The sequence below is a fragment of the Trichomycterus rosablanca genome, chromosome 1, assembly GCF_030014385.1.
Source record: "Trichomycterus rosablanca isolate fTriRos1 chromosome 1, fTriRos1.hap1, whole genome shotgun sequence".
NCBI lineage: Eukaryota > Metazoa > Chordata > Actinopteri > Siluriformes > Trichomycteridae > Trichomycterus > Trichomycterus rosablanca.
This window is the reverse complement of record NC_085988.1, coordinates 60,730,949-60,753,404: the sequence shown is the minus strand read 5'-3', so window position 1 is coordinate 60,753,404 and position 22,456 is coordinate 60,730,949. Positions and strand designations below refer to the sequence as shown.

General features: G+C 40.5%; 1 protein-coding gene across 1 annotated transcript in view; it reads right to left on the bottom strand.

Moving 5' to 3' along the window:
- nell2b (neural EGFL like 2b) overlaps window positions 1-22,456 on the bottom strand; it is a 97,171-nt gene that overhangs the window by 24,017 nt on the left and 50,698 nt on the right. The window contains exons 13-15 of the mRNA XM_063007263.1: window positions 18,983-19,108; window positions 8,222-8,344; window positions 7,091-7,186 (exon numbers count right to left, since the gene is read on the bottom strand). Coding sequence (XP_062863333.1) covers window positions 7,091-7,186; window positions 8,222-8,344; window positions 18,983-19,108 — 345 coding nt within the window. The remainder of the gene's footprint in view (window positions 1-7,090; window positions 7,187-8,221; window positions 8,345-18,982; window positions 19,109-22,456) is intronic.

The following is a 22,456-nucleotide window of genomic DNA, read 5'->3' as shown; positions in this document are numbered from 1 at the left end:
TTTAATTACATGTATTAATAAAAATAGAAATTAATGTATTTTTTTTGTATTTTGTATTTTTTTTTATTTTTATTTTTTTAGAAATTAAGCTACTAGATTCATAAACCAATACTTAGTAAAAATAAAGTACAGTGGTACCTTGTAACTCAACGTCCCCTAATCTCAATGCCCTTCGTCAAGAAATGTGTACCCTTAAACTTAACATTTCCCTTAAACTCAACATGTTTACCTTTTTTTTTTTAATTGATTTATTTAATTTCAAATTAACAGTGAACAGTTGCTTTGTTCAGCGCTTGGCTTGAGTGGTGCAGTAAGCTGTCACCAAAGTGCGAATATGAGACGAATCTGCATTTGTGTGGAATAACTGTGAAATTCACTCAGAAAGCTCCACATGTATCTGTGTTCAGCTGGATGTTTCTTCTGTTTTACTTTTAAACTTGTGTTACAGCTCAGGGTTCTGAGAAATTGTAAGAATCAGCTTTTTTTGAGAGAGTCTGAAAAGCTTATTGTTAAAAATTTGTTATTAAAATGATGACATAGAAACACCTCTCTTAATTATTTCTGCTCTTAAGTTCTCTCCACTAATGAAATTGGCATTGAGTTTCAAGGTACCACTGTACTTACATTAACAGACTGTAACTACTTCCAGGCACACAGTAGATTTAAAAAAATATTTTTGCACACTTTATTGTGTTGTGGATTTGATTTATTTACTTTTTTATATTTTTTGTCCTGACACTGCATGATTGGCTATGTCTGAGAGAAGCAGAATGGCTGACACCCTGTGTTGGATTGGCATCCTGTCCAGGTTGTTATTGCATTTCACCCAGTGACCAGGCTAAGAAGATTGTACAAAATGAAAAAAAATCTTTTCTGCTGTGTGTATACACACAAAGAGCTAGATCAAAATGTACTATTTTAAAAATACATACATATTTCATGTGCTTATTCTTATAATTTTAACCACATATTGAGTTATTACATACTACATTATAATATATGCTGTTTTATTTGCGTATGTGCTGTCATTTCAAATAGGTGTTGTGTAAAACAGTTAGTGGTGATGTTTAAAATGTCATGAACAGAGGTTTCTTGATTTTTGTAAAAATATAGTAATTCCAAATTTAACATCTGCAACACTTGAAAAAACTATAAATAATAACTTAGTGACATATGAGCATTTATTTGCAGTCATTGCTGTTGAATGTGTTATATCCACTTAATAGGGTAATTGCTTTTTAAAGGAATGATATGGGTGTTCGATACATTTGTTCATTATAAAAAGGTTCCCTCTATCCCTCCCTCCTTTTTTCTCTTTTGGCTGCTCCCATAATTCAGGGGTCACCACAGCAGATCATTCTGATTCGCATACCTAATTTGGCACAGATGCCCTTCCATAGGCAACCCTCCTTATTTTATCTGGGCTCAGGACTGGCACTTGGGACTGTGCACCTTCCAATGGTTAGGCTGTTCAGCCACAGCCATTAAAAGTGAATGCTACCAGAAAAAAGCTAAGATAAAATATGCTTACCAGTGTGTTGCACTATCTAATATAAAATGCTGATGCAGTCTTTTTTTATGTGTTCTGGTATTTTGGAGAATTTCCTCAGCCCGTATTGCTTGGTTTTTAGGTATAGTTCAACTCACCAGGGTGTTCTGCCTTGAATTAAATATGTGATCTTGGGACATCTCATGTCTTGCGGTTATTTATCAAGTAATTTTTTCACTGAGGTTGACATTTGTTGAAAGTCAATGGCAGCAGACTTCAAATGCAAATGCGACGCCAGGCCTTGTGTTAGCTCTCATGCATAAAACAGTGATGAAGTGACACTGATGTCCTTTGAGCAGCGATTGGTGTTTTGTACAAAGCTAAGAGCTCTGTGTTTAGGTTTTGATGCCTACAGTAATCACTTAACCCTCATAATAATGCTGGAACTGGAACATTACAGTCATTGTTTCTTTGTAAATTAACAACATATTTCACTGCCAGCACTCAAGTATGTACAGTTATGTTGTATGCTCTTTGGATCATTATAAGCCCAAACTCTTTATTTGGCCTCAAATAAGAAACATAGTCAAAAATTTGACCAAAGCTTTGGGTCAGTTTGCAGACTGATAGGATTAACTTTGCCAGGTCCAAACCAGGTCATTAAATAAAGGGACATGAATACGGGGTACAAAAACAAGGAGCAGGCCCAGGTGTTAATTGACTGAACTGTCTCTAGTTCTTCACATTTAAGTTGCAACAAGGCACAGATCAGGGTAAGTACATAAAACAATATTTAAGGCATTAAGTGTTTCCAAGACCACAAAGTTTTGAAATGTAAGCTTGAAACAACCTTGAAACTCTCTAGAATTACTCCGCTGGCGAAAACAGCCTTGGTCAGGGAGGTACACAAAATGATCCAAAAAAGCTCATAAAGTCCTGTGCAGAGATGAAAGAACTTGTTGGATGGACAATGATCTCTGCAGAACTCTATTAATCAGACCATGTGGGTAAGAGTAATATGACGGCATATAAAGAACTCTTGTAAGTGAAAATGATTTACTGGTCTAATGAGAAAAACTGACCTCTTTGGGCAGAACAGCATGCACTACATCATATCACCATCACTTTGTTGAGACATGGTGGTGGCAGCATCATGCTGTGGGGATTTTCTCAGTGGCAGTACAGGGAGACTGGTAAGAATTGAGGTACAGATCCAATACGCTTGAAGGAACATCCTTGAAGAAAACCTTTTTTAGAACACATGCAACCTTAGACTGGGCCAGAGGTTTACTTTTCAGCATGACAATGCCTTGAAGCATACAGCCAAAACAATACTGGATTAATCTTAAATGAATCAGGCAAAGCTCAGACTTAAACGTTTGTGGAGAAACCTCAAGACAGCAGAGAGAAAAATCCAGGTGTGCAAACAGGGACATATGGAAAATTGGATTGTACAAAGAGAGAGTCTTGAATACTTTTTTGAATAAAATATTTTAATTTGTTAAATAATAATGATAATAATAATAATAATGTTTGCATGTCATCATTGTGGGTGATTAAGTGTAGACTGATAGGTAAAAATGGCAGGTATATTAATTCAAAATCAAATCCACAACACAAAGTAGGCAAAAAGTCAAAGGGTCTAAATACTTTTTGAATCCACCATGTATATAATTTTTTATATTGATTTTCATCACCCACTTTATCGTGGTCAGGGTAGCGGTGGGTGTTCTGAGATTTGAATCCAAATCTCAATGCTGGTGGGCTATCGTGAAATACCGCTGCCACTCAAGTGCCTCTTATATGTGTGTGTGCATGTGTGTTTGTGTCTTGACTGAGAGTCTTCAGACCTCAGAAGTCCTTGAAGTTTGCACATAATTATGATGCCAGATTTGTGTTAAAAAACAGACACAACTGAAAGATTAAAAATCCTTAACACAAAAAATCCTTAATAGATAAAATAATTTAATACAAAGTATGCACATTTATGAAACTTAAAACTAATCTTGAGCTTGTGTGGCATAATGGTCAAGGCCATGCTGTTGGTAACAGCAGTGTCTGAGTTTTGGGGTATTGAATCCTGGGCTGGGCTCACAGATACAGAAGATTGTTGTGGGAATTCAAAATAGCCCTTAAAGATTGACACAGACAACCGGGGTAATAGTGAAAGCAAAATGATCAATTTATTACTCAGCTGAGGACCAATCTCATAATGCAAACGCTCACACAGCTTTACAGAAGAGAAAGGTGGATACCGCCCGCCCTATTGCAGTATTTATACCCCGCTTTACTGCCCCTTCATGCAGCTGTGCTCAGTAATCTAGTTCAAGGCCGACTTTTCACACCAAACTTGTTTATCATTGTACAAGAATGGTCAATTTGTTATGAACATAGCTGTGTGTGTGTGGGTGTGTGTCAAGGTCAGTATCAAATCTTCAAAAGTCTCTTCTACCCCTGCTAATTAAATAAGCATAAACTTATGCATAAGCATAAACTTATGAGTTTAATGCAAATAACTAATAAAATATTAAATTTCCCAGTCACAAGATGCATGGTCCCAAGCCTGGATAAATGTTGTGAATAATAAATGAAGGGTTGTGCATGAAAGGGCATCCGGCGTAAAAAATTGTGCCAAATCAAATATGTGGACAAATGCTGTATAAATGTGTATAATTAGATAATATTTTGTTCCTCACTCTTGTTCTCTGGTTCAACCCTTCTGTTAGGGCAGTGTTAGTTCAGTGGTTTAAGTACTGAACTAGTAATCCGAAGGTTGCCAAGCCCAATAATGCCCCTGAACAAGGTCTTTACCCTCAATTGCTTTAATTTCTTCAGTCATACTTGTAAGTCTGTATAGATAAAAGCATTAGGTAAATATGAATATACATCTAGACCTGGTAAACCCTTCAAGCGAGACATCTGACATCTAATCTACACCTGCTTTTCTGGGACTGAGTAAAATAAATGTAACTCGGATACTACTAATTCCCCAAACCTATTTCAATGCAAACTTCTCACTAATTTCATTGCGCTCCATAATTTGTATATGTGAGGCAGGGATGCACACTTGCACTTGTGCACTGTGTCACAGCCCAAATGCTATGTGTGTGAAAGACAACAGACACGTTGCTCTCTCTCACACACCCACCCACACACTAACACGACAACACACACACACTGTCAACACAACGACATTCACATTCAATCTGATAATTTTTATACCAGATTTTATACCAGGCAGATAGATTTTAAATCTCTTTCTCTGATTGCAACATTTTCTTTTTTTCACTTGTGCTCCTGTCACAAGGGTGTTGTACTGCTACTGGTAATTGCAGGTAAAAACTGCAGCCTAAATCGCAATTGTGTAAGGGAGAATATACTAAAAAGGCTCGGTCTGTACAAGCAATGATGGGTCATGGCTCACCACTTTGTACCAAACATCATGAGAGAATCATCAACAGTTTTAAAATAACATTTTTAGAAGCAAGATGGCAAATAATTTAGCTATTTTACCATCTACCATACATAATATAGTGAAAGATTAAGAGAATTCAAAGAATCTTAGTCTGTGTATGGCAAAGCCTGAAATTATTGTTAAATGGACGTGACCTTTGAGTCTCAAAGGATATTGCAGTAGAAAATGCCATCGATACATTTAGCCAAGTGGGCTTGGGAGTTCAGAAAACCATTGTCACTTAACACAGTCTACCGCTGCATTAAGAAATGCAACCTGAAACTATGTTACATAAAGAGAAAGCTGGACATCAGTTCTATACAGAAATGATTTTGAGTTATCTGGGCTCATCTCAGATGGCCCAAAAGAAAGTAAAAATGTGTGTTGTGGTCAGATGAGTCTGATTAAAAAAAAAAAAAAAAAATCACTGGGCATGGTGCTCAGGTGGTGAAGCGGTAAAACACGCTAACACACCAGAGCTGGTTGCCTACACAAACAACGACTGGCTGTTGTTCAAGGGGGGTGCCGAAAGGCATTCTTCCTAACTGATGCAGTTACGACCTCTGCTGGCTGATTGGTGGCGCCTGCAGTGGGACAAGGAATAATGCATTGATCAGGGTGTGGATCTCCAAACACAAAGCTGATCCGCATATGAACTCGCCTAACGCAGGTGAAAAGATGCAGTCGGCTACTGCACACGTGTCGGAGGGGGCGTGTGTCAGTCTCGGCTCTCTTCACTCAACATCAGTAGAGAGAAAGCATAATGCAATCGGGCATTTGTATCTGAGTAGATTGGGAGGAAAATTTAAAAAATACATAAAAAAAAATTACTGGGTGCAATGCAGTAACACACCCTGGACAAGACGCCAGTCCATCGCGGTGTAATTTACATCTGTGCCACCCAAGCGCTTATAAAAGAATACAAAATGTTTAAAAAACAGTGCAGCTACACTCACAGGCTTTCTAAAACTAGACTTTGTTTAAAAGTAGATCCATTTAATCTATGAAATCAGCAGCAAAACAGTATGTCATGAGTCTAGCTGCCAATAACAATAGTATATATTTATTCTGAAAGTAAATCTGGAAACACATGTCTGTCACGAATCCAGCCTTTCTGTGCTCTCAGAGTTCATGTTTGTGTATGTGCTACGCCCAGGTCTCTGGGAGCACATGGTTGAGGAGGCTTTTGTTTGGGTCTACACCTCCTCATTTTGATTGGTCAATGAAGCTAATGATCCACAGCTGCTCCTTGTTTCAGGTGTAATGCTGAGTGCATTTAAGGGAGCAGCTGTGGATCCTTCAGGGGAGACTCTTTTGGTTTCCATGTTCATGCCATGGTTTGGTTGTCATGCTTTTGAATAGATTTTTGGTTGCGGTCATAATTTTAGATTTTGCTCTTGCTTAAAGTCTAGTTTAGTGTTTTAGTCTTGTTTGGTGTTAGCATATGTTAGCTTAGCGTATGGTCTAGTATAGTTTAGTCAGGTTTCATGTGTGTTTAGTTTAGCATTAGCAGTTAGCTTAGCATTTAGCATAGCTCATACGTTTGTGTGTCTTGTCTTGTGCAACCTGTCTTGTATTTTTTGTTATTATTAAACGTTTTGTTAAACATCTGCATGTGTGTTCGCCCCCACTTGTCACGCCACAGCCCATTCGTTACAACGTCCTGTATCATTTGCACACGTGTCCTCTATTGCTACAAAAATACACAGTTAATGCCTTGAGACATTTTTTGCCACTGTGTTTAATGTGTTTATCACTTTTAGGGGACATGACTTCACACTTAATTACCATGCTATCTGAAAATTAGCATTTTAATTATGGAGATTAAATGAAAAATGTCATTGAATGTGATTACAAACTTTATGCTACATAATGGTTTGCTAAATTAGATTTGTAAAATGTTTATCCTGAAAAGTCTGAGTAATGTTAATTGGCAGCAGCAACCTTTACTGTTGGCATAATGATGGTAAAACTAGAGACAGAAGAATCTTATGTAATATAAATGTGGATGACTTCTGGCCTGGTACAATGTACAAGCTATTTTATATATTATATATTATAATATAACATTTTTGACTTACCTAGCATACCTAAAAGGAGATTTCAGAAATGCAGGGAATGTTGTTGGTGTGATATCACAGTCCTACCTGTTTCACATCTTCTCCCAGTAAAGCCTTGCTGACAGATGCAAGTGTCTGCTGCCACACAGGATCCTGCATTCTGACATAGATTATCACACTGTGCTAAAGTGTACACACACACACACACACACACACACACACACACACACACACACACACACACACACACACACACACAGTAAGACTGGTTACTTAGGACAAAATTACTCATAGGAAATATAAAATGATAAAATCTGGTAATGCATGTATATATCATGACAGGTGTCCAAAACCTCTTTAAAATGTATACTTTTTTAATGCATTTTCCCAACTGCGTTATGCTTCCTCTCTACTGATGCTGACCCCCGCCCTGACTGAGGAGAGTGAACTGACATTCCCCCCTTTGATGCATATGCAGTAGCCGACTGCATTTTTTCACCTGCACGAGGCGAATTCATATGCGGATCACCTTTGTGTACGGAGAGCTACACCTTGATCAGCATTATTCCTCAATCAGCCAGCACAGGTCGTAATAGCATCAGTTATGAGGTCCCTATCCGGCTCCCTCCCTGTATGAACAACAAGCCAATCGTTGTTCATGTAGCCGCCCAGCCTGCCTGCCCAGCCTGTAGATATACAGATGCACAGTACAACAAAATTCTTTCTTATTTGGAAGCTGGGATTAGCCATCGTCCCGGCGCCCCTGGAGCAGAGAGGGTTAAGGGCCTTGTTCAAGGGCCCAACAGTGGCTGCATGACAGAGCTGAGATTCGAACTCTCAACCTTTCAGTTGATGCCCAAAGCTCTACTCACTAGGCTACCACTGTCCCCCACACAATTTGGTTACATTCATGACAGGTAGTTACTCATTACACAAGATTCATCAGTTCAAGTCTTTAATGTCAAACACAGTCATGGACAAATTAGTATCTCCAATTCACCTCACTTTCATGTCTTTGGAAACCCACACAGACACGGGGAGAACATGCTACATCCATCTCCATGGAGAACATCCATCTGGGAATCAAACCCAGGACCTTCTTGCTATGTGGCGACAGTGCTACCCACAGAGCCACCGTGCCGACCACAGTATAAGATATTAGCTTCTAACAGCAAGGATGGTCATAACATTAAAGAAAAATGAGATAATGGTCCTTACCTTTGCAAATGGTCCCATTACCCAGGTATCCTGGTTTGCAGGTGCAGCTGTGTCCTCCCACTGTATTGAAGCACAGTGCGTTCTCATCACAGTTGTGCACTCTACTGATACACTCATCATGCTCTAAAAAGAGACACCATAGCACTATAAGAATTTGTACCTATTTTATTTTATCACCTTTACCTTGACTGACCTCTCTAGATTACTTCTGTATCCAAGAAATGTCAGGAGCCTTCGGGCTGTGTATATTCAGGCAGAGGAACTAATTAAAATTTCTACTTGTGAAAGATCCTAAGGGCTGCCAGAGGCTGTAAAGCATCTAAACAAATAAAACAAGTAACATTCTGAAATAGAAAATGTGAGTAAAACAAAACAAACTGTGTATTAATGAATGATAAATTATTCCTTTCGGCTGCTTCCATTAATGGTTGCCACAAGCAGATCATTCAACCGCATATTTCATTTGGCACAGTTTTTACACTGGATGCACTTCTTGATGCAGCCCTGCTATTTATCTGGGCTTGTGAACAGCACTAAGGGTGCACTGATATGTGTCTGCCAAATGGCTAGGATCACGTAATGCCTAGTTCACACCACATGAATTTTGCCCTGATTTTCGCTCGCCCACTGGTTGCCGCTAGATGTGGCAGCTTGGAAGCAACTCGGCGTTCGCTCAGGGCTCGAAACTCGGCTCTCAATCGCTATGTGTGAACTGTTCAACGACTCCATCAGAGCGGCTCGCAGAGACTGAAGAAAAATATCTAGCATGTTTAATATCTGGACCAGTCGCCGACTCAAAATCGTGTACTGTGAAAGACATTGCGACCAGGTTGTGAGAGGCAGCGAGTGCAAGTTCAAACTACAGCCAGTGAGAACGCCAGATACGGGGTGAGGGGAAACCCGCGGGAGGAGAGTAAAAAGTGGGACAGGGGCATAATGTAGTTTCTATCAGAATACACCGTAACACACACAAGCTTTACAGTATTTGTGATCTTATCGACCATGCCAAACCATATTACTAACGCTGCATTGCAAAAATATTTATTAACCTCAGACTCACTACAGAACAGACGATCCCTGCTGGTCACGTAGCCCAATCCACTCAGATCACTCGCCTTTTGTTGACGTGCATTTTTGGACATGGTATCATTAAACCCCTTGTCACTTCTTGCATGTGTTTTCGTGACAAACTGTAATTTAGGAGAACAGATAGACTCGCCTGTGATTGCTCCTGATGGTAGATCGTGTAGTGTGTGACCCCCTATCGCCGATCAGTCGTGTAGTGTGAAATACACAATGACTTAAAAGATTCCCGATTGCAAGTGATCCAGTCGTGTAATGTGAACAGTACAGCGATCTGACGACTTGGAAAGTCGTGTAGTGTGAACTTGGCATAACACTATATGCCTTCTGTATTTGTAAGTCCAGCCCAGAATTCAAATCCTCAGAACTCAGGCTCTTATCATTACGCCACACAAGCTCAATAATGCAGCAAAATATTCTTTTTTATTATGCTTTTTACATGAGAGATCAGTAAGTGGAATGATATTTCATACAGCAACATTTTTCTTTACTTTATTATTTACTTTACTGGCTGAGGAGGGGCTGCAAAGGTATAGACTAGCAAACACCTTTTATACTTTACTGTTGGATAGAGGCAGTAGAACCTGAGGGTCTGTGTTATTACAAATAATGTTACACTTGTGATGATATACTTTACTTGCCCCCAACTTCAATTTCTAGAGCAACCATTTTTGAAGCCACTGAAAGGGTAAAAAAGGCTTTAGCATTAAGCACTAAAACCCAGATTAATGTTTTCCTTTAAATATAATATATATACAGTGGGGCCAAAAAGTATTTAGTCAGCCACTGATTGTGCAGGTTCTCCTACTTAGAAAGATGAGAGAGGTCTGTAATTTTCATCATAGGTACACTTCAACTATGAGAGACAAAATGACAAAAAAAAATCCAAGAAATCACATTGTAGGATTTTTAAAGAATTTATTTGTAAATTATGGTGGAAAATAAGTATTTGGTCAATAACAAAAGTTCAACTCAATACTTTGTAACATAACCTTTGTTGGCAATGACAGAGGTCAAACGTTTCCTGTACGTCTTCACCAGGTTTGCACACACTGTAGCTGGTATTTTGGCCCATTCCTCCATGCAGATCTCCTCTAGAGCAGTGATGTTTTGAGGCTGTCGCTGGGCAACACGGACTCCACAAATTTTCTATGGGGTTGAGGTCTGGAGACTGGCTAGGCCACTCCAGGACCTTGAAATGCTTTTTATGGAGCCACTCCTTCATTGCCCGAGCAGTGCGTTTAGGATCATTGTCATGCTGGAAGACCCAGCCACGTTCCATCTTCAATGCTCTCACTGATGGAAAGAGGTTTTGGCTTAAAATCTCACGATACATGGTCCCGTTCATTCTTCCCTTAACACGGATCAGTCATCCTGTCCCCTTTGCAGAAAAACAGCCCCAAAGCATGATGTTTCCACCCCCATGCTTCACAGTAGGTATGGTGTTCTTGGGTTCTTCTTCTTCCTCCAAACACGAGTTGAGTTTTTACCAAAAAGTTCCATTTTGGTTTCATCTGACCACATGATATTCTCCCAATCCTCTTCTGGATCATCCATATGCTCTCTGGCAAACTTCAGACGGGCCTGGACATGTACTGGCTTAAGCAGGGGGACACGCCTGGCACTGCAGGATTTGAGTCCCTCTCGGCGTAGTGCGTTACTGATGGTAGCCTTTGTTACTTTGGTCCCAGCTCTCTGCAGGTCATTCATCAGGTCCCTCCGTGTAGTTCTGGGATTTTTGCTCACCGTTCCCATGATCATTTTGACCCCATGGGATGAGATCTTGACCCCAAGGGAGATTATCAATGGTCTTGTATGTCTTCCATTTTCTTACAATTGCTCCCACAGTTGATTTATTCACACCAACCTGCTTGCCTATTGTAGATTCACTCTTCCCAGCCTGGTGCAGGTCTACAATTTTCTTCCTGGTGTCCTTCGACAGCTCTTTGGTCTTGGCCATGGTTGAGTTTGGAGTCTGACTGTTTGAGGCTGTGGACAGGTGTCTTTTATACAGATAACGAGGTCAAACAGGTGCCATTAATACAGGTAACGAGTGGAGGACAGAAGAGCTTCTTAAAGAAGAAGTTACAGGTCTGTGAGAGCCAGAAATCTTGCTTGTTTGTTATTGACCAAATACTTATTTTCCACCATAATTTACAAATAAATTCTTTAAAAATCCTACAATGTGATTTCCTGGATTTTTTTTTTCTCATTTTGTCTCTCAAAGTTGAAGTGTACCTATGATGAAAATTACAGACCTCTCTCATCTTTCTAAGTAGGAGAACCTGCACAATCAGTGGCTGGCTAAATACTTTTTGACCCCACTGTATATATATATATACAGTGTATCACAGAAGTGAGTACACCCCTCACATTTCTGCAGATATTTAAGTATATCTTTTCATGGGACAACACTGACAAAATGACACTTTGACACAATGAAAGGAGTCTGTGTGCAGCTTATATAACAGTGTAAATTTATTCTTCCCTCAAAATAACTCAATATACAGCCATTAATGTCTAAACCACCGGCAACAAAAGTGAGTACACCCCTAAGAGACTACACCCCTAAATGTCCAAATTGAGCACTGCTTGTAATTTTCCCTCCAAAATGTCATGTGATTTGTTAGTGTTACTAGGTCTCAGGTGTGCATAGGGAGCAGGTGTGTTCAATTTAGTAGTACAGCTCTCACACTCTCTCATACTGGTCACTGAAAGTTCCAACATGGCACCTCATGGCAAAGAACTCTCTGAGGATCTTAAAAGACAAATTGTTGCGCTACATGAAGATGGCCAAGGCTTCAAGAAGATTGCCAACACCCTGAAACTGAGCTGCAGCACAGTGGCCAAGATCATCCAGCGTTTTAAAAGAGCAGGGTCCACTCAGAACAGACCTCGCGTTGGTCGTCCAAAGAAGCTGAGTGCACGTGCTCAGCGTCACATCCAACTGCTGTCTTTGAAAGATAGGCGCAGGAGTGCTGTCAGCATTGCTGCAGAGATTGAAAAGGTGGGGGGTCAGCCTGTCAGTGCTCAGACCATACGCCGCACACTACATCAAATTGGTCTGCATGGCTGTCACCCCAGAAGGAAGCCTCTTCTGAAGTCTCTACACAAGAAAGCCCTCAAACAGTTTGCTGAAGACATGTCAACAAAGGACATGGATTACTGGAACCATGTCCTATGGTCTGATGAGACCAAGATTAATTTGTTTGGTTCAGATGGTCTCAAGCATGTGTGGCGGCAATCAGGTGAGGAGTACAAAGATAAGTGTGTCATGCCTACAGTCAAGCATGGTGGTGGGAATGCCATGGTCTGGGGCTGCATGAGTGCAGCAGGTGTTGGGGAGTTACATTTCATTGAGGGACACATGAACTCCAATATGTACTGTGAAATACTGAAGCAGAGCATGATCCCCTCCCTCCGGAAACTGGGTCGCAGGGCAGTGTTCCAGCATGATAATGACCCCAAACACACCTCTAAGACGACCACTGCTTTATTGAAGAGGCTGAGGGTAAAGGTGATGGACTGGCCAAGCATGTCTCCAGACCTAAACCCAATAGAACATCTTTGGGGCATCCTCAAGCGGAAGGTGGAGGAGCGCAAAGTCTCGAATATCCGCCAGCTCCATGATGTCATCATGGAGGAGTGGAAAAGCATTCCAGTGGCAACCTGTGAAGCTCTGGTAAACTCCATGCCCAGGAGAGTTAAGGCAGTTCTGGGAAATAATGGTGGCCACACAAAATATTGACACTTCAGGAACTTTCACTAAGGGGTGTACTCACTTTTGTTGCCGGTGGTTTAGACATTAATGGCTGTATATTGAGTTATTTTGAGGGAAGAATAAATTTACACTGTTATATAAGCTGCACACAGACTACTTTTCATTGTGTCAAAGTGTCATTTTGTCAGTGTTGTCCCATGAAAAGATATACTTAAATATCTGCAGAAATGTGAGGGGTGTACTCACTTTTGTGATACACTGTATATAATGTTCATGCATTTTCTCCCTTTTCGGCCGATTGCATCATGCTTCCTCTCCACCAATGCCTATCCCCACTCTAATTGAGGAGAACGAAGCTAACTCATGCCCCCTCCGACACGTGGGCAGCAGCCGTATGCATTTTGTCACCTACACTTTGATGAGTGCAATGAGGATCAGCACTTTGTACAGAGAGACACACCCTGAGAGCACTCTTTTCCCATCACTGTGCAGGCGCCATCAATCAGGCATCATACTTATGCAATAGCATTAGTTATAAGAGAGTCCCTATCCGGCTTTTTAATATCCCACCCCTATCTTGAACAACAGGCCAATCAGTGGTCATGTGGCTGCTCAGCCAGCCGGCAGGCAGAGCTGAGACTCGATACGATGTATTAGAGAGATCCCAGCTCTGGTTCCAGCATGTGTTTTTACCGCTGTGCCACCTGATCGCCCCCCAGATTAAGGTTTTCTATTTAGCAATTATAATTATTAACTAAGCAATTATTTTTATTATTATTATTATTAGCAGTATTAGTATAATGCTTATTATTAATGTAATAATCAAACATCCCGTGCATTTAAATGCATTTCTAATTAATAATAAAACAATGCAAACAATAAAACATGGTGAGTCACTTCCAACTTTTTGTTAATTTTAATATTTTCTTATTTTGCTCCTGGCATGGTCTTTACATTTGCAATTACTGTGTCAAAAATCTAATTATGCATTATTTTCCCTGGAAAATTATTACCTCTATAAAAAGCCAGTTTTATATAAAACTGTCACTGCTGTTATCACCACTGGAGTAACATCTTCTTCTTGTGACACCCAAGACTTAGTGATTTTAATTACATCAGTTTCAAGTTTCAACATTAAACAGATTACATAATATAATGGCATATTTCAAATCCTAAAGAAAAATAGGTTGTCATTTCAAAATTTTCATGACTTCAAATTGTAGTCAGGTGCATTGTGTATGCTTTATTTATCCCTGACCTTTACCTCTGTGTCTATGACGGCCAACCACATTCACTCTGTGTTGACAGAACAAAAAAGACAAAGTCCTTAAAACTGTCTGTGGACCTCTTTCCCTTCTTTTCCCCAAACAAGTTGTGTTAAGGCACACAAATCAGAATAAAGATATAAAACAATATCTTTCACCAGCGCAGAGATTCTGAACTCCTCGGTTCAAAACTCAGTGTTGCCACCGGTCGTCTGGGTGCCATCTAGCAGGCATAATTGGCAGTGTCTGCAGCAGACTCTAATTGGCTACCGTGTCTGATAGAGGTGCCTGTGCAAAGTGCATGGGTGAAAAGAAAGAGTCCGCTAAGGACTGCACACGGGTCCGAGGAGGCGTGAGCAGGAAATATAACTTCCTTATATGCATTTAGATATCCCCAGCAGCAGAAGACAAATCGACTACTCTAAATTGGAAGAAAAATGTGAGAAAATGCATAAATAAATAGGAAAAAATCCCAACATCTTTGAGTTTAAGTGTTACCAGGACTACAGTGGCCTAAAAGATTTTAACATGGAAGAAGCTTGGCACAGTTGGCCGTCCACCCAAATTGGGCATCTGTGCAGAAAAGCCTTTTGTCAGAGAAGTAAGAAAGAACCTAGCAGCAACCTTAAATGATCTTCAAAAGTCCTGGACAGAGGTGGGAATACCTGCTGGTTGGACAACCTATATACTGTATATGCAGCTCTCCATAAATCAGGCATTAAAGCAGAATAGCAAGATGGAAAGCCACTGTTAAGTAACATGTATATGTTGCTAAACATTTATGTTAAGGACTTAATGTACATATGTACAATGTATATAATTTTAGGACTAAATTTATCTCTTTGAACTAAGCAGCAAGCATTGTCTGGCAAAAACGTTGTCAGGCGTATTGTCATCACATAGCTAATATAATACCTACAGTAAATCATAGTGTAGGAGAATCATGCTATGGATGTGCCTCGCATGTTTAAGGACAAGAAGAAAAAGACCGGTAAGAACTGAGAGACAGATGAATGCTGAAATATAAAGGACTGGGAGTTCAGGTAACCTTTCAAATCTACCCAAAGCATACAGCCAAAACAACACTGAAATGGCTTCAAGGGAAGTCTTTAAATGTCCTTGAGTGTCCCAGCCTAAGCCTGGACATAAACTCCACTACACATATAGACAGACCTTAAGATAACAGTTTATCGACAGTCACTATCAAATCTGCAGGAGCTTGAAAGGATCTGCATAGAATAGAATGAATAGAATAGAATGCCTTTATTTGTCATATATACACTGATCAGCCATAACATTAAAACCACCTCCTTGTTTCTACACACACATTTTCTCAGCTCTACTTACCATATAGAAGCACTTTGTAGTTCTACAATTACTGACTGTAGTCCATCTGTTTCTCTACTTACTTTTTTAACCTGCTTTTACACTGTTCTTCAATGGTCAGGACCCCCACAGAGCAGGTATTATTTAGGTGGTGGATCATTCTCAGCACTGCAGTGACAATGACATGGTGATGGTGTGTTAGTGTGTGTTGTGCTGGCATGAGTGGATCAGACACAGCAGCGCTGCTGAACTTTTTAAATACCATGTCCACTCACTGTCCACTCTATTAGACACTTCTACCTAGTTGGTTCACCTTGTAGACGTAAAGTCAGAGCTGACCGTTCACCTATTGCTGCTGTTTGAGTTGGTCATCTTCTAGACCTTCATCAGTGGTCACAAGACGCTGCCCACAGGGCGCTGTTGGCTGGATATTTTTGGTTGATGTACTATTCTCAGTCCAGCAGTGACAGTGAGGTGTTCAAAAAATCCATCAGCATTGCTGTGTCTGATCCACTCATACCAGCACAACACACACTGACCATGTCAGTGTCACTGCAGTGCTGAGAATGATCCACCACCTAAATAATACCTGCTCTGTGGTGGTCCTGTGGTCCTAACATTGAAGAACAGCAGGAAAAGCGGCTAACAAAGCATGCAGAGAAACAGATGGACTACAGTCAGTAATTGTAGAACTACAAAGTGCTTCTATATAGTAAGTAGAGCTGATAAAATTGACAGTGAGTGTAGAAACAAGGAGGTGGTTTTAATGGTATGGCTGATCGGTGTATACACATGTGTACAGTACGAAATTCCTTCTTCGCATATCCCAGCTTGTTTGGAAGCTGGGGTCAGAAAGCAGGGTCAGCCATTGAACGATGCCCCTGGAGCAGAGAAGGTTAAGGGCCTTGCTCAAGGGCTCAACAGTGGCAGCATGGCAGAGCCAGGATAAAAAAACATCAAATCAAAATCAAATCAAATCCACAACACAATAGAGAGAGCAAAACATTCAATGATCTGAATACTTTCTTAATCCCCAGTATGCACAAAAATATAATAAACAGAACAAAAACAATAGTGATTTAATACCCGTTCCCCCACTGGTTATTAAAATGGGAATTAGGAGAATCATATAGGTTTACCTAACAACATTTAAATTGTTAGGAGCTATTACAATTAAAATCTTTTTAATTACAATTTTGACTAGCTTAATGATAGAAGAAATATGTCATGCTATTTTAAACTGTTTCCAAACCATTAAAGTAAAAATAATGAATTGGTAGTTTGCAGATGATCTTGTTATTATCCAAGAAGAGAAACAGACACCATTCTCTGTGGGTGATTATGCATATAAATTATTAAATATGCTAATGGTTTTCCGTTGCATGCACAATGTAATAAAGATTCTTAATGTAACACTTGCTGGAATTAATGTGATCACTGGTATAGAAGAAAAAGAAAAGGAAAAAAATCAGCATTATATTCATAATGTTGTTTAAAGAGCTTAATTTCACTGACAACTAATTCAAGTATGAAATTGAGTCTACAAACAAAAACAACAGCATAGTATATTGGGATCCAGGGTAGGGATATATGATATACACTATATCGCCAGACGTGTGAGGACATCTGTGTCTCTGTGGCCCATTTAAATCATTTAAAGAGCATTTGTGAGGTCAGGCACTGGTTGGCGAGGAGGCCTGGCTTGCGATCAAAGTTTTATTTTAGGGCGAGGTTGTTCACTGGGATTGAGATCAGGGGGCTCTATACAGGCCACTGGTATTCCTTCATACCAAACATGTCAATCCATATTTTTATTAACTGTGTAAACAGCTTTAATTAGTTTTTGCCGCTCAGGTGGGGCAGCGGTAAAAACACACGCTGACACCAAAGCTGGGATCTCGAATACATCGTATCGAGTCTCAGCTCTGCCTGCCGGCTGGGCTGAGAAGCCACATGAGCAATGATTGGCCTGTTGTTAAGAAAGGGGTGGGATATTAAAGCCGGATAGGGACTCTTTCATAACTAATGCAATTACGACCTCTGCTGGCTGATTGATGGCGCCTGCACAGAGACGGGAAAAGAGTGCTGTCAGGGTGTGTCTCTCCGTACACAGTGCTGATCCGCATTGCACTCGTCAAAGTGTAGGTGACAAAATGCATACGACTGCTGCTCGGAGGGGGCGTGGGTTAGCTTTGTTCTCCTCAATCAGAGCGGGGAGCGGCATTGGTGAAGAGGAAGCATGGCGCAATCGGGCAATTGTACGCGCTAAAAAGGGAAAAAAAGGGGAGAAAATGCATAAACAAAATTTTTACAAATAGTTTTTTACATTTTAATTAATTTCTTTAATTCATTTTTAATGTAAAATAAGCAAACTGGCACGGCAAGGGTGGAAACCAATGCTGAATATGCATGACCATCTAGTCCTCAGTAAACTTTTATGCTACTGTGATGGACACAGACACATGAGCTCGGGAGTACTTTAAAAAATCATTGTTACTTAACACAGGATGTCGGATCCTATGTGCCAAAGATGAAAAAGACCATCCAGACTGTTACCAACAAAAAGTGCAGAAACCAGCATCTGTGATAGCATGGGGGTGCATTATTGCCCACGGCAAGGGTGATCTGCATATATTTGAAGGTATCACTGAAACGGAAGCTTATATTGTTTTTTTTTTTGGAGAGACACATGCTGCTGTCAAGATGCTGTCTTTTCCTGTGAAATCCATGCCTGTTTCAGCAAGACACCGGCAGGCCTCATTTTGCATAAACTTAAACAGTGTGGCTATGCAGACATAAAGTGGGTGTGCTTGACTGGCCTGCCTGCAGTCCCCTGCAGTTCTGTCTCCTATTGAAAGTGTATGGTGCATCATGAAGAGGAGAATCAGACAACAGTGACCATGGACTCCTGGGCAGCTCAAGTATTGTATACAGCAAAATAGCCCACAATAAGTCCACTCGCAAAAATATTGACCCTCCAGAGCTGATGACCTCTCAAAACTCAGCGTAAGTGTGACAGAGTAAAACGCAACCAAACATGCATACCATAAAACATCATAAAAATGATGAACAATAAAACAGCATAAAGAATTTTATAAAGTATGGTAATGTGTGAGTTCTTGTTTTTCCATAATACAATTATAAAATTAGTGGAGGAAGCACAGCTGTATATCTTGCAGCATCTGTTCACATACCATGTTCAGTGGTATGAAAAGCAAAAACATCTGGAAACGCCTTTCTTTAGAGAAGGAAGCTATATTTATTCTTCATTTACACACTCTTATACACAAACACTCATATTACCACCTTTTTTACTGTTTATTGATGCATTACATAAAGCGGAGAGTAGAAGTCAGAGCTACTCACCAGTGCAGGAATAATCATCAATGCGAAAGTAGCCGGTGTAACACACACACATGAAGGATCCTGGTGTGTTCACACACATGGTGTTCTCTCTGCAGTAGTGCTTTCCTTCAGCACACTCATCAATATCTGCAACCCAACACCCAAACATCAATTATTTTGAACGGAGAAAATTTAATTATGATTAAACAAGGCTATTTTGACCCCTCTGCTCACTGTGGCATAGAAAAAAGTCAATCTTTCTTAATACAAAGTTCAGGAAATATCTAAAAATCTGAATGAATTAGTTTTGAACTGCTGCATCAATAGTGTAGCAGGCAAGGGTATGGGAATGTGTTAGTCATTGGGGTAGGGTTGAGAGTAAATTGTGTCGTTGTCCCTCCCTGGTGTCATGTGTCAAGGTCCCAGGTGTAAATGGGGAGCAGGGCTGTTAAATTTGGTGTTTTGGGTACAATTCTCTCATACTGGCCACTGGATATTCAACATGGCACCTCATGGCAAAGAACTCTCTGAGGATGTGAGAAATAGAATTGTTGCTCTCCACAGGGTCAGGGTCGACCAAAGAAGTTGAGTCCACGTGTTCGGCGTCATATCCAGAGGTTGGCTTTAAAAAATAGACACATGAGTGCTGCCAGCATTGCTGCAGAGGTTGAAGACGTGGGAGGTCAGCCTGTCAGTGCTCAGACCATACGCCGCACACTGCATCAACTCGGTCTGCATGGTCGTCATCCCAGAAGGAAGCTGACGCACAAGAAAGCCCGCAAACAGTTTGCTGAAGACAAGCAGTCCAAGAACATGGATTACTGGAATGCCCTGTGGTCTGACGAGACCAAGATAAACTTGTTTGGCTCAGATGGTGTCCAGCATGTGTGGCGGTGCCCTGGTGAGAAGTACCAAGACAACTGTATCTTGCCTACAGTCAAGCATGGTGGTGGTAGCATCATGGTCTTGGGCTGCATGAGTGTTGCTGGCACTGGGGAGCTGCAGTTCATTGAGGGAAACATGAATTTCAACATGTACTGTGACATTCTGAAACAGAGCATGATCCCCTCCTTTCGAAAACTGGGCCTCATGGCAGTTTTCCAACAGGATAACGACCCCAAACACAACCTCCAAGATGACAACTGCCTTGCTTAGGAAGCTGAAGGTAAAGGTGATGGACTAAACCCAATTGAGCACCTGTGGCGCATCCTCAAGTGGAAGATGGAGGAGTTCAAGGTGTCTAACATCCACCAGCTCCGTGATGTCATCATGGAGGAGTGGAAGAGGATTCCAGTAGCGACCTGTGCAGCTCTGGTGAATTCCATGCTCAGGAGGGTTAAGGCAGTGCTGGATAATAATGGTGGTCACACAAAATATTGACACTTTGGGCACAATTTGGACATGTTCACTGTGGGGTGTACTCACTTATGTTGCCAGCCATTTAGACATTAATGGCTGTGTGTTGAGTTATTTTCAGAAGACAGTAAATCTACACTGCTATATAAGTTGTACATTGACTACTCTAAGTTATATCCAAGTTTTATTTCTATAGTGTTGTCCCATGAAAAGATATAATAAAATATTTGCAGAAATGTGAGGGGTGTACTCACTTTTGTGATACACTGTATATATATACATATATGTACACTGATCAGCCATAACATTAAAACCACCTCCTTGTTTCTACACTCACTGTCCATTTTATCAGCTCCACTTACCATATAGAAGCACTTTGTAGTTCTACAATTACTGACTGTAGTCCATCTGTTTCTCTGCATGATTTGTTAGCCCCCTTTCATGCTGTTCTTCAATGGTCAGGACTCTCCCAGGACTCCCAGGTATTATTTGGGTGGTGGGTCATTCTCAGCACTGCAGTGACACTGACATGGTGGTGGTGTGTTAGTGTGTGTTGTGCTGGTATGAGTGGATCAGACACAGCAGCGCTGTTGGAGTTTTAAAACACCTTACTGTCACTGCTGGACTGAGAATAGTCCACCAACCAAAAATATCCAGCCAAAAGCACCCTTTGGGCAGCGTCCTGTAACCACTGATGAAGGTTTAGAAGATGACCAACTCAAACAGCAGCAATAGATGAGCGTCTCCGACTTTACATCTACAAGGTGGACCAACTAGGTAGGAGTGTCTAATAGAGTGGACAGTAAGTGGACACGGTATTTAAAAACCCCAGCAGCGCTGCTGTGTCTGATCCACTCATACCAGCACAACACACTAACACACCACCACCATGTCAGTGTCACTGCAGTGCTGAGAATGATCCACCACCTAAATAATACCTACTCTGTGGTGGTTCTGTGGGGGTCCTGACCATTGAAGAACAGGGTGAAAGCAGGTTAAAAAAATATGTAGAGAAACAGATGGACTACAGTCAGTAATTGTAGAACTTTAAAGTGTTTCTATATGGTAAGTGGAGCTGATAAAATGGGCAGTGAGTGTAGAAACAAGGAGGTGGTTTTAATGTTATGGCTGATCAGTGTAAAGTCCCAACAGTATAAATAAAATCACCCACCAGGATCCATCATTATCAAACAGATTAAAAAGACTAATATCATATTTTTTGGGGATCCACATGGATCTTGCTTTTACACTCTAATTATACTCATATCTTTATTGCTAACATTTTTATAACGGCAAGAACACTAAAATCACAAACTAGACTTTAGTTAAAGTTTTTAAAACAGGTTGTAAGTATAATAAAACATTGTTCTGATTTTCCACTATTATTAAAAATTCTGTTGCTTTTTTACTCACTAAAACAGTATGCTGACTGTCCATTATTATTACATTTAATATAGTTTTTATTTTATTTTTTTTTGTACAAAATATGTACTCATAGTCATTGCCTTTTCACTATTGCATTACTGCCTTATGTTTTGTAAATTTGTTTTACCCCATTTTCTTCCAAACTAGTCGTATCCAATTAAACAATTGCATTACGCTTCCTCTTAACTGATGTTGACCACCACTCTGACTAAGGAGAGTCATGACTGACACACGCCCCCTCCAACACGTGTGCAGTAACCGACTGCATCTTTTTTCACCTGCACAAGTGAAGCTTTGTGCATGAAGAGCCACACCCTGATCCTCATTATCCCGTCACTGTGCAGGCACCATAAATCAACCAGCAGAGGTCGTAATTGCATCAGTTGTAAGGTCCCCTCTGGCACCCACCCTTGAACAAGAAGCCATTTTTTTTAACATGATAATGGTATTTGCCGTGACCACCTCAATCCCAAACCACATTAAAAACCTTAATAAGCTGACAAGAAGAGTCTATGAGAGGACCCAGGAGGTTGGAGAAGCTTCAGTACTGAAGAGTGCTTTCAGAGCACAGAGCTCTTTTCCTGTTGTTATGTTGGAAAATGTAGGTTGCACAAAGTAGTGCCAATGAAATAATGGAAAACCTTTTCCCCATGTTACAAATAAAGTGAAGGTTTAGCTCAATGCAGCAGTACTGTGTAAATCACGTTGTAGTTG